The sequence below is a fragment of the Mustela erminea genome, chromosome 1 (genome assembly GCF_009829155.1).
Source record: "Mustela erminea isolate mMusErm1 chromosome 1, mMusErm1.Pri, whole genome shotgun sequence".
In the NCBI taxonomy this organism is placed as follows: Eukaryota; Metazoa; Chordata; class Mammalia; order Carnivora; family Mustelidae; genus Mustela; species Mustela erminea.
In genome coordinates this window covers 170,890,912-170,904,021 of record NC_045614.1, presented here as the reverse complement: position 1 = coordinate 170,904,021, position 13,110 = coordinate 170,890,912, and the positions used below count along the sequence as shown (strand labels likewise).

The 13,110-nt window shown below is 35.9% G+C and overlaps 1 protein-coding gene across 1 annotated transcript in view; it reads left to right on the top strand.

Moving 5' to 3' along the window:
- CEP97 (centrosomal protein 97) overlaps positions 1–7,882 on the top strand; it is a 29,530-nt gene extending 21,648 nt beyond the window's left edge. Inside the window, 3 exon segments of the mRNA XM_032350342.1 lie at positions 2,831–2,906; positions 4,334–4,423; positions 4,426–7,882. Of these exon segments, the coding sequence (XP_032206233.1) occupies positions 2,831–2,906; positions 4,334–4,423; positions 4,426–5,040 (781 nt within the window). The 3' untranslated portion in view covers positions 5,041–7,882.
- Positions 7,883–13,110: the final 5,228 nt, after the last annotated feature.

The following is a 13,110-nucleotide window of genomic DNA, read 5'->3' as shown; positions in this document are numbered from 1 at the left end:
CCGCATCGGGCTCTCTGCTCCGCAGGGAGCCTGCTTCCTCCTCTCTCTCTCTGCCTGCCTCTCTGCCTACTTGTGATCTCTGTCTGTCAAATAAATAAATAAAATCTTTAAAAAAAAAAAAAAAAGATGGGAGATAGAGAGCATGTTTATGTGTTGATAGAATGATTTAAAAAAGAGGGAAAATCTGATAGTGCAGTGGAAAGAAAGGAAAAATGCAAGGTTGAAGTTCTTGAGAAGGTGAAAGAAGGGATCCAGTGCACAAGGAGAGGGAGTGGCCTGAGGTAGGAGCAGGAGCAGAAGCAGGTAAGATAGTAGGTTTGATGGGATGGGAGGGAAGCAGAAGTTCTTTTTTTTTAAGATAGCGCTTTTTTTAAAAATTTAATTTCAGTGTAACAGAATTCATTGTCTGTGCACCACACCCAGTGCCCCATGCAATATGTGCCCTCCATAATACCCCCAACCTCCTACCCCCCACCCCTTCTTAACCCTCAGGTTGTTTTTCAGAGTCCATAGTCTCTCATGGTTCATCTCCCCCTCCAATTTCCCTCAATTCCCTTCTCCTCTCCATCTCCCCATGTCCTCAATGTTATTTCTTATGCTCCACAAATAAGTGAAACCATATAATAATTGATCTCTCTGCTTGACTTATTTCACTCAGCGTAATCTCTTCCGGTCCTGTCCATGTTGATGCAAAAGTTGGGTATTCATCCTTTCTGATGGAGGCATAATACTCCATAGTGTGTATGGACCACATCTTCCTTATCCATTCGTCTGTTGAAGGGCATCTTGGTTCTTTCCACAGTTTGGCGACCATGGCCATTGCTGCTATGAACATTGGGGTACTTCTTTTCACTACATCTGTATCTTTGGGGTAAATACCCAGTAACGGGAAGCAGAAGTTCTGTTTTATGAATGCTTCTCTTTTTTCAGTGATACAGAAGACATGGTCAACATTTGAAAATAAGAGGGTTGAGGGTGTAGAAGGTTTAAGAAAAGAGATGTGAAGTGTGAGGTATTCATCTTAAAAGTGAACTTAAGGGAAAATGGAGGACTATTACTGTGAGGAAAAACTTATAATGCAAAACAATAGGTGAGGCTGTATGAGTTTCATTAGCAATTTTCAGGTGTTCTATTCTGATTTAGGCATGGTGTGCCAGGAATGGTTTTTTTCCCAGGTGAATATGGTAGAAGAGAGAGGGAAGGGCAAAGGAGCCTGAAGATATTTGGGAGGGAATCATTATAACAGTGGATCTTGGAATTTACAGAAGGTAAAAGGAGAGACAGGAGGAGGCAGGGATCATTAGTTTGGAGGTCTGGATGAAGGTTGGATGTCTAGATTGTTGCATGGGGGGCGGTGCAAGAGCCAGTGAACTGGGAAGATGGGGTTAGTGGTTTGTGTGGGTGCTTGAAATCATTTTTGAAAATGGTGTAGTCAAAAATGATTGGGTCTAGGGTGTCTGGGTGGCTCAGTGGGTTAAAGCCTCTGCTTTCAGCTCAGATCATGATCCCAGGGTCCTGGGATCGAGCCCCACATCTGGCTCTCTGCTCAGCATACCTGCTTCCCTCCTCTCTCTCCCTACCTATTTCTCTGTCTGCTTGTGAGCGCTCTCTGTCAAATAAATAAATAAAATCTTTAAAAAAAAGAAAAAACTTTAAATAAAAACAAAATGGTTGGGTCTAGAGAGAGACTTTGAGGATGAATGATGTAGGGTGGATTACTGTTAGAGAGGGCATCCATGTGAATACTGAGATCTCTAGAAATGATGATAGGTATGAAGTGGAAAGAGACTGGTGCTGAGATTTCAGTGATTGCAGGCAGATTCTGGGAGGCTAGTACTTGAAAAAGAGTAGAGAAATTTAGCCAGATGGCAGGAGTTCTTCAAGGAGGAAGGCAAAAGAACAGTTGTTGACAGTAGAAGCAATCTTCTGACCCTGATGTTTGAATGAAAAAAATAGCTTCCACTTTTTTTTTTTTCCCCAGTAGGCTCCATGCTCAACATGGGGCTTGAGCCCTGAGATCAAGAGTCACATGCTTTACCAACCAAGCTAGCCAGGTGTCCCAGAATAGCTTCCACTTGAGAGGGCTACAGAGTCATCTGCAGTAGGTCTGATTTGGTCAAAGATTTCACAATAGAGGTTGAGACAATAAGGGAGTTTGCCAGTTATAAATCTGAGGTCTCAGATGGCACAGGAGAAGAGATTGGGGGTCAGGAGAAACTTGGGAATTGGGTCAGAAGTAGAACAAAGTGGTGGTGACATTGTGGACGATAACAGAGAACTAATGGAGCCTTAGGTTGGTGACATGCCTAAGTATGGAGAGGGCAGCAATGAGCCCAGATGAATATTTAATGAATAAGGGGAAGTGATGGATGGGGAGGTCCTTTGATGATAGCAAGGAATATGTCAGGGACCTGGGCAAATGGGGACTGAAGTTTGATGGGATTAGTCCTATTAGTCTCTTAGAAGATGGCTTGTCAACTGTGATTCTAATCCTTTGATGTTTTGTAGCCTTTGAACAGCTGCTCTTTTCTGTGGCTCTTGTGCCTTTGGTGTTTTTGGCTGGGAAATAAAGGCCCAATAAAGAGCCATTTAATATTTTATTTTATTTTTCATCATTAGCAATACTTTGTAGAACCAACATAATCTGAGTTTTATTTACATCCATTTAGCTTCTACATTGAGTCATAGTTTAAAGTTTCAGCTTAGATATTCTAAAGCGGGAAGGGCAGTTATTAGACTATTAATACAGTACATGTGTCTATTAGTTGTAACAATAGGCGCAAGTCAAAGCATCTTCTTTGTGTCAGTAATGGATTTTGAATTATTGTAGATTAAGAAAAGAAAGAGATGAAGAACGTATTAAAAAATTTGTACAAGAAGAGGCTGTCAGATTCCTTTGGAACCAGGTAAACCCATTCCTGCTGATTTACCTAATGTGTGAACCAAGAAAAATTCTAGATTTATTGAGATAATCATAGAGTAGTCAGGCATATTGAGAAGTTTCTCGAAGTTAAGGATGTAATATGTGTTCTTTGCCACTAACTGAATTAGAACAGTGAATTTTGTTAGATTTTATTTAAAGAAAAATATTGTCATAATTTTGACGGGAAAGATAAAGAACTATAAAGATGAAGGAAAGTGACTAAATCGAGGGGTGTTATAACTTTCCAAGAGGCAGAAAATACTCAATTAAAAGTTTTCTCTAGCTATCTATCTTGTTTTACCTCTTCGGAATATTTGAATGAAAGGTGACTAAGATAGTATATGATAGCTCTGATATGCATGTCCTAAAACGTGCACATGACTTCTTGAGAGTTTAAATCTTCTAATAACATACTTCAGGGACTGTGCAGACAATCAATTTTACTTTTATTTTATCTCATCAAACATTTCCTTGATAATTTCTTAGAAATATTTTTATAAAAGAACTTGCTATAATAGGATTTTATCCATAAGATTAAGAAATAGTTATTGATTTCTAAGGTTTTATAATTACTAATATTAGGGGAGTAGTTAAATTATAGAATAACAATACCATAGAACATTACGGAACAATTAAAAAGAATAAGGTAGCAGTATGGACTGATGTAAAAAGTTCTCCAGAATAACATTGTTCAGTGAAAAACAGCAAGTTGCAGAACTTAAGGTTCTGCTTGATATGAAAAACTTTGTGTATATTTGAAAACATAGTAAAAGGTCTAGAAGGACATGTATCAAACTGCTGTCAGTGATTTCCTGGGAGGGTGGTCAAAGAGAAACTAAAAGATTCTATATATTGCTTTCTTCTTGCAGATTTAATTGTAAAATTTTGAGATTTTGATTGTACGTTAAAAATGTAAAGGCTATATTATCAAGAACTCAGGGTACTTTTGGATATTTTAGAGTTGTATATGCTATATTGTAAGATAATATTTAAAAATTCTATCCTAAATGGATATCTACATTGAAATATTTATTTTAGAGAATCTACTTACCCTGGGCTCTAACATGTCTTACTCAATAGACTTCTGTTTCTATTGAGTACATTATTGACCCCTTAGTCAAGGCTATTGTGCTTCTGTTTGTTTTTCTAGTAGTAGCAAGAGAATTGCTTTGGCTCATCCTGATTCTCCTGATGAGGACCTTTTGTTACCAAGAACATGTACCACTTGCACCAGTCTGGTTTAGGCTGGGATTGCTGTGGAACGGATATGGGGAGTCAGGCCATTTCTAACTCCAGTTATGCCATCTGCCATTTACCAACTTCATGAGTGTTGGGGGAAAAAGCTCAAAGAACATTGTAAAACAGGCATGATTTTTGTTTTATAATAAAATTATATCCTTTGGTTTACAGGTAAGGTCTCTACAAGCTTGGCAACAGATGGTGGATCAGCGTCTAAGTTCTTGGCATACTGATGTTCCTCCTGTATCAAGTACTCTTGTGCCCCTCTAAAACATCCATTATTCACCCAAAGTCAGGAGCCCTCTTCTGATCAAAATTCTGATTGGTTCATTGCTCCTGAGGAGGCTCCTCAAGAGAAAACTTTACCAGAATTTCCAGACTCTGGTTTTCATTCTTCCCTAACAGACCAAGTTCACTGTTTGCAGGATTCTCTGGATTTTGAGAAAAGTTCCACAGAAGGCAGTGAAAGTTCCATAATGGGGAATTCCATTGACACAGTCAAATATAGCAAAGAGTCAGATACAGGGGATGTCACTGATGAACACAGTGAATGGAATAAGGAAAGCTTAAACAATGAGCAGGATAATAGTCTACTTGAGCAGTATTTAACTTCAGTTCAACAGCTAGAAGATGCTGATGAGAGGACAAATTTTGATGAAGGGACAGGAGATAGTAAGCTTGACATACCTTCTTCCCCTGAAAAGTTAGATGCCTTGTCTGATGGTGCTTCTGTAGATGATACTCATGGCATATCTCCTCCTTTGCAAGATGAAATCAGCCAGGCACCAGAAAATTGTAAATTAAATGCTGAAGTTCAAGGGCAACAGTCAGACTGTGATTCTAAATTTCAGGTATTGCATGTTGGTATTACAGTGTAGCATGTGTGGTTGCTTGGGAGGAGAAAGCTTCTTAAGAATTTCAGTTGTCTTTTTTCTTTTTTTTGTGAAGGGGAATATCACCCCATTTTTCTTACTATTTATATATAATTTGTATTCTTATCTCATGTTTTTCATATTTTAGAGACTGGGCTGAATCTTCATTTTGATTTTATTAGCTATTAGCTGTAATCTGTCAAACAATATTTATGTTGAAAAGCTATATGCACTTTATTTCATAATAACTGAATTGCATCAACAGTGTTCTTGTTTTTTAATGTACTCATTTCCTTTCAAAAAATAAACTAGAATATCTTTCAAGAAAATTGAACAGTTTACCTTAAAGATATATATAAGAGAAGTTAGGTTTTTCTGTATGTGAGGAAATTGATTATGCAGTAAGGAATGCAACTTGTTAAAGTGAGTGTAGATGACAAGTATAAGGACTGTGAACTATAGAAATTTTTCCAGCCTCCTTGGAATAAGAACATATATTTTTAAGCCTTTTGTCCTCCCTTATGAATCAAGAAAAGCCTTTTTATGAGCAAATAGGGAGAAAAGGTAAGATTATAAGATTTTTCAGAGGAAATGAATATAATTGACTCATGGAAAACTTTAATGCCATCTGTCAGTTTTAACATATGAAGTAAAGTGTTCCATCTGGAATTAAAATCAAGCTTATTTAAAGAGGCATGACTAGAATATCTCTTAGATGTGGAGAAAGCAGATGCTAGGCTCCATTTGCTTGGAATAATGTCACAGCAGACATTATCTTTTCATTCAGTGCTTTTTTACCCTACAGATAAGCATTTATGTGCCAACTTCCTTGCCAGAAATTAACATATGTTCATCTTCTCTGACCCTGCATTATATTTGCTTATGTATTTCAGCAGAAGGTCCATGGCCATTTACTTCATTTTTTGACCTCTGCTTCACAATGAAGAACAGTTAAAATAATATTAATGGTAGAATATGACTTTTTAAAAGGTCTATTTTCTATCCAAATCTCTGGAAAAGTACCACATTTGGAAGGCAATTTAGTGGTGGTTAAAAAAATATAAACCTCACTTATTTCTTGTTAAGAAGAATATATATCTGTAACTTCAGGAAGAAATGATAATATTGTGTTGAATGTTATTGATGGGTGCATTTGCAAATCAAGGAAGCTTAATATATTAATCTTTGAGAATGTTGTAGTATCATTGAACAGCATATATCTGATTTCCCCTAATCTTTGGACATACAACTATTTAAAACTATGGCAATACTTAAGTGTTCTAAATTTAGGTGCTAAATATCTATTCATTTTTCTGTTACAGTCACTAGATCCCTTTCTTCGAAGTTATATAAAATAAAAACTTATGATCCTTCAAGAATAAAGTTGGGGATTACATGTTATACTTTGTTGATAGCTAGAAACTTTTCTCCGGTATGGGTAAGATGTATTTTTCTTGGTTTATAAATATGTAGCACTCAGGTTGAGAAGACTTAGATTTCATTCTCAGAAATTCAGAGTCTCTTGAAAAGGAAATATTTTCTGTCTCTTATAAATGAAACAGCCGTCTTACATTCAAAATTTTCTGTACTGAAGCATGTGTAACGTTGAATGCACATTAAATAAAAATAGAATTTTTTAGTTTTTGAATAATGCTAATTATCTTTTATGGATGATTTTGAATTTCTTCTTAAATATACCCTATTTTTCTATTTTACAGTTAAGTGCCTCATTTGCTGCCCATAGTTAGAAAAAACAACTTGCACTGCACTAAATACCAAAGTGCTGATTTATGGTACATTAATTTCTCATAAAAGTCCCTAAAATGTTGTGGTTCAGTATTGCCTAAGTAGGTTTCTGCTGATATCTTCTCCCTCTTTTTCTAAGAAATGGCACAATACAATTAAATTCATTGAATATTAGTGTTTGTCGGCAAGATTTCCTTTTTTTACCTTTGCTTTGTTTTTCTAGCCAATAAATAATATTAGTATGCTTTTATTTTAAAATTGACAGTTTATGGTAATGGTTAATATTCTGCTCGTCATTAGATTTAACTTTACTAGTGTTTTGAAGTGGAAGAATATTCAGTTGCTCCCTACTCAACTGTATAGATTATTTTGAATGTAGATAGAATGAAAATAATGTAAATTAGAATGCAGGAAAATTGTGGCAGAGACAATATATTTTAATAAGTTTACAGTGTAATTTAAAATAACTTATGTAATTAAGTAAGATATTTGGTGTTATGTCATGGGCTATTCATTGGTCTGGCTAAAGAGAGAATGAATCTAGTAAAGTTTGGGAAGTTGAGCTTCAACATGGTCTTTGTGTTTTTTCTTATAGGAGAGGATTAGTTTAGCTGTGTTATTTTAGTTCGTATCAGTTTTCTTCATATATAGAAAATTCAATATATCGAGATATTCCTCCAGAAGCACAGCATCTTACCATGTGAAAATTGGAAGGAATCTTAGCAATTATCTATTCTAATCTCTTTGTTTTAAGGATGGAAAGGTATAGAGAATTAAGTGACTTGCTGATGTTATAGCTAGTTAGTAGTAATAAACTGTGAAAACTTAAAAAGTTATTGTATTCCAAAATTTATTATTACACACAATTATACATTTAGTGAGTCAGTAGGAAAATCTTTGCGTATTTTTCATTCTCTTTGAAAGAGGAAAAAAAAAAACTGTTAGAGCTAGAATCCTACCACTTGAATGAAAATTGCTTGTAGATAATGACTAAGTTGTTCAGAAGTCTGAGTAAATTTTCTCTAAGAAATGTGATATCATTAAGATCATTTTTTAAAGATTTTATTTATTTATTTGAGAGACAGAGTGAGAATGAGAGAGAGAGAGCATAAGAGGGGAGAGGTCAGCGGGAGAAGCAGACTCCCTGCTCATCAGGGAGTCTGATGTGGGGACTCTGTCTATCCTGGGACTCCAGGATCACAACCTGAGCCGAAAGCAGTCGCTTAACCAACTGAGCCACCTAGGCGCCCATTAAAATGGTTTTTAAAGAGAACTTCTAGAGATTAAAAATGTAAAAGTATAATTGCATCTGGAATCCATTTATTTCATAACAAGAAGTATAACAGGTTGCTGAGATATCTAAGATTTTCTAGTGAAATCCTGAGTTTGTTTATATTTCTTCTTCAGTTTTACAGAACAACAGATGACAGAGTTTTAACTCTCTTGTTGTGCAGAAATGTCCAATCATGACGGTTGATATAAACACCATATAGTTTGGTTCTATAAGCTTAATTATGAAAGGCCTCATAATATGCATGTTTTAGGAAAATAGTTAGCCACACACTGGTTTGCATATATGCAGATAACTTTATTCTTGAATAATGTGGGTGCCATTCTTGAGTGTGGACTTTTATTTTTGTTTTGGGTTATTGTAGATATGTAAACTCTGTAACAGTATTTTCCTGTTATCTACTTAATGCAAGTCTAGTTATACTTTTTGTAAGTATTTTCAGATATAACATGAGCTTAAGATACTATACTATCTCCTTGTTACTTTTTTTGGTGCAGATTCTTAGAATTGGATTTATAACAATGTAAACTATAAAACTTTTTTTTTCTGGAGTGAAGATGGCATATAGAACATGAGTCTGATCGGTTTCCCATTAATAAAACAAAAGACTTCATTTTTAATGTATATTTTTATTTTGCCATGTATCTTATTAATGACACTTACTATATTGTAATGTTTTAACTTTTAAATATATGATCCCTTTATTAATAAAGTAAAACAGAAAGGGTCTGTAAGGAACACTTAAATATTTTTAGTGATATTGCTTACACTGATCAAACCTACAGTGCCATATTAAAATTAAAAGTCAAGTAAACAAAACATGACCTTAGAGTGAAACAGATAATTGTCTTTTTAAAATGAGGTGCTTTTTATTTGTGAATGAGTGGAAATCATATTACATTTTAATTCCTAAATTGATTTTAGTAGATAGCAGGAATCTCTGTGTAGTGGCTTTGTTCATTTTCTAATTCAATTTCTTTGAGTATTTTGTAATAATTTTAATATTAACAAAAAGAGTTTAAAAGTAAATTTATTTTTAAGCTATTTTTAGATTTCTCTTTAATTTTGTTTTAGAAATAGATGATTTAAAGTGGTTATGGTCTGTTTTATGAAAGCTAAATATTTTGTATTATATTTAATTTGTATTTAATTTGTATTTGAGTCTAATTCTAAATAAAAAGTTTGTACATTTGTTTGAGTGATTAGTCTGTTTATTATAGTGGTTAGTAGTGATGGTTGTTACTCATTGTGTTTGCAATTAGTGGGTAATTAAAATTCAGAACAAATTGCAGAGAGAATTAGAAGGAAGTTCCAGAGTATTGTTATATAAATGAGTTTACAATAAAATAGTCCTAGCCTTATGATAATAGATATGAAATGAAAGAAATGGTAATTTAGTAGTTTTTCTGGTATAGATTTTATTACTTCCAGGTGATGGGTAGAGAAGAGGAGATATCCCTCACAGAGCGCAGAGGACACTGTCAGGTACTGTTGAAACTGGGTGCTGAAAGTTAGGGAGTGAATGAGTAAATAGAGCACAAGCCTTCTAGTTTGGCCCAGTTAGGATCTATAGTTTGTTGGTGTTATGGACCAAATTGTATCCCCCGCTAAAATTTATAGGTTGAAGTCCTCCCAGTGTGACTGTGTTTGGAGATAAGCACTTCAAGGAGGTAATTAGGATTAAGAAAGGTCATAAAGAAGGGGTCTTAATCCAATAGGACTGGTAAGAAGTAAGAAGAGGAAGAGGAAGAGATACAAGATATTCTTTGTGCATGCCTAGAGGAAATGCCACTTGAGGACACAGTGAGAAGGCAGCCATCTGCAAGGCAGGAAGAGAGAGCTCAACAAAGCAAACCTGCTGAGATCCAGATCTTGGACTTCCAGTCCCTAAAGATAGGAGAAAATAAATTTGTATTGTTTAAGCCGCTTAATCAATGGTATTTTGTTATGGCAGCCTGAGCAGACTACTACAGTTGCTTAATCAAAATATTGATAAGGGCAGGGAATCCCAAATTATTTATATACCTTAAAAAATATTTATTGAGGGGCGTCTGGGTGGCTCAGTGGGTTAAAGCCTCTGCCTTCAGCTCAGGTCATGATCCCAGGGTCCTGGGATCGAGCCCCACATCAAGCTCTGCTTGGCTGGAAGCCTGCTTCCTCCTCTCTCTTTGCCTGCCTCTCTGCCTGTTTGTGATCTTTGCCTGTCAAACAAATAAATAAAATCTTTAAAAAATATATTTATTGGGGCGCCTGGGTGGCTCAGTGGGTTAAGCCACTGCCTTCGGCTCAGGTCATGATCTCAGGGTCCTGGGATCGAGCCCCGCATCGGGCTCTCTGCTCAGCAGGGAGCCTGCTTCCTCCTCTCTCTCTGTCTGCCTCTCTGCCTGCTTGTGATCTCTCTGTCAAATAAATAAAATCTTTAAAAAAAAAATAAAAATATATATATTTATTGAGATATAAATGGCATACAGTTAACTTCATGTATTTAAAGTGGACAATTTGAGGGCGCCTGGGTGGCTCAGTGGGTTAAGCCGCTGCCTTCGGCTCAGGTCATGATCTCAGAGTCCTGGGATCGGGTCCTGCATCAGGCTCTCTGCTCAGCAGAGAGCCTGCTTCCCTCTCTCTCTCTCTCTCTGGCTGCCTCTCCGTCTACTTGTGATTTCTCTCTGTCAAAATTAATAAATAAAAATCTTAAAAAAAAAAAAAAAATAAAGTGGACAATTTGAGAGGTGTCTCTTGACCTCAGGGTTGTGAGTTCAAGCCCCACATTGGGCATGAAGCCTACTTAAAAAAATAAAGTGGACAATTTGATAAATTTTGACTCATATACCTGCCCATAAAACAATCACAGTAATCAAGATAATGAACACATTTATCACCCTTGAGAGATTCTTCATTTCCTTCATAACCCCTCTTATTCTGTATGGTTTCTTTTACTCAGCATAATTATTTGGGATTCATCTGATATTTCATTCCTTTTTCTTGCCGAGTGGTATTCCATTATATATATTTGCTGCAATTTTTTTCAAATTAAAAAAAATTTTTTTAGCTTTATTGAGAAGTGTTGACATACTATGTAAGTATAAAGTATATAATATGATTCTTTGATATATGTATATACTGTAAAATGTTTGCCACAATAACGTTATTTAACATATCCATCACCTTATCTAGTTTTATAATTGTATGTGTTCAGAACTTTTAAAATCTACTCTCTTAGCAACTTTCAAATTTTATGGTATCAGGTCTTTTGTCTAAGTCTAATCCATTTCAAGTTAATTTTTGTGAGTGGTATAATTTGGAGATCCAGTTTCATCCTTCAGCATATGAATATCAAGTTTTCCTAGTACCATTTATTGAAGATAATTTCCTTTCCCTATTGGGTATTCTTTGCTCTCTTGTCAAATATTAGATGACCATATATGCATGGGTTTATTTCTGAACTCTTGACTCTGTTCTATTGGTCTATGTGTTTGTTTTTATGCCAGTATCATACTGTTTTGGTTACTGTAGCTTTATAATACAGTTTTGAAATCAGGAAATATGCCTCCCACTTTGTTGTTATTTTTCAGCTTTGGTTATTTGGGTCTATTGTGGTTCTATATGAATCTTAGAAATGTTTTTCTATTTCTGTAAAAAAAAAATGCCATTAGAATCTTGATAGGGATTGCATTGAATTTATAGATGGCTCTGGGTAGTACAGAGCTTTTAAATATTAATTCTTCAAATCCATGAACACAAGATTCCTTTCCATTTGTGTCTTCCTCAATTTCTTTCATTAATGACTTAGTTTTTGGTGTAAAGATCTTTTGCCTCCTTGGTTAAATTATTCTTAAATATTTTACTTTCTTTTTTAAAAAAGATTTTATTTATTCATTTGACAGAGAGAGAGACAGCAAGAGAGGGAACACAAGCAAGAGGAATGGGAGAGGAAGAAGCAGGCTTCCTGCAGAGCTGGGAGCCCTCGATTCCAGGACCCTGGAGTCATGACCTGAGCCAAAATCAAGAGTCAGACACTCAACAAATTGAACCACCCAGTTGCCTCATCTTTTCTTGTATTGTAAAAAATTTCGTAGAATTAAAAACTGCCTTATTGGGGCACCTGGGTGGCTCAGTGGGTTAAAGCGTCTGCCTTCGGCTCAGGCCATGGTCCCTGGGTCCTGGGATCGAGCCCTGCATCGGGCTTTCTGCTCCGCGGGGAGCCTGCTTCCTCCTCTCTCTGCCTGCCTCTCTATCTCTGTGATCTATCTCTGTCAAATAAATAAATAAAATATTTAAAAACAAAACAACAAAACTGCCTTATTTTTTTTAGTCCCAAGACTGGCTGTATCCCCACTCATTTTTTCTAGGTGCTCCACTAGATCTGCTGTACACATCTAAGATTTCCCCCAATAGTTTCACAAGTCTGACCATCTATCAGTTATCACTCCCTCCCTGCCATACCTCTTTTGCTCCTTTATTCTACTCCTTATAGATCCTTCTGCTCTGATCCTCCTTTTTTAAAAAAAAATTTTAAATTAAAATTTTATTTATTTAATTTATAAAGACTTTATTTATTTATTTGACAGAGAAAGAGACAGCGAGAAAGGGAATAAAAGCAGAGGGAATGGGAGAGGAGAAGCAGGCTTCCTGCAGAGTGGGGAGCCCTACTCGGGACTCAATCCCAAAACCCTGGGGTCATGACGTGAGCCAAAGGCAGACGCCTAAAAACTGAGCCACCAAAGTGCCCCTAAATTAAAAAACTTTTTAAAGATTTTATTTATTATTTGAGAGAGAGGGAGCACAGGTAGAGGGGGAGGAGCAGAGTGAGAAGGAGAAGCAGACTCTCCACTGAGCAGGGAGCCCAATGCAGGGCTCAATCCCAGTACCCTGCGATCACCACCCCAGCCAAAGACAGATGCTCAATTGACTGAACCACCCAGCTGCCCCTAAGTTAAATTTTTAAAATTTGAAAATAGTTGACAGAATTCTGCCAACTGTTTGCTGCATCCCAAAAGTTTTGGTATTTTGTCTTTATTTTCATTTGTCTCAAAATATTT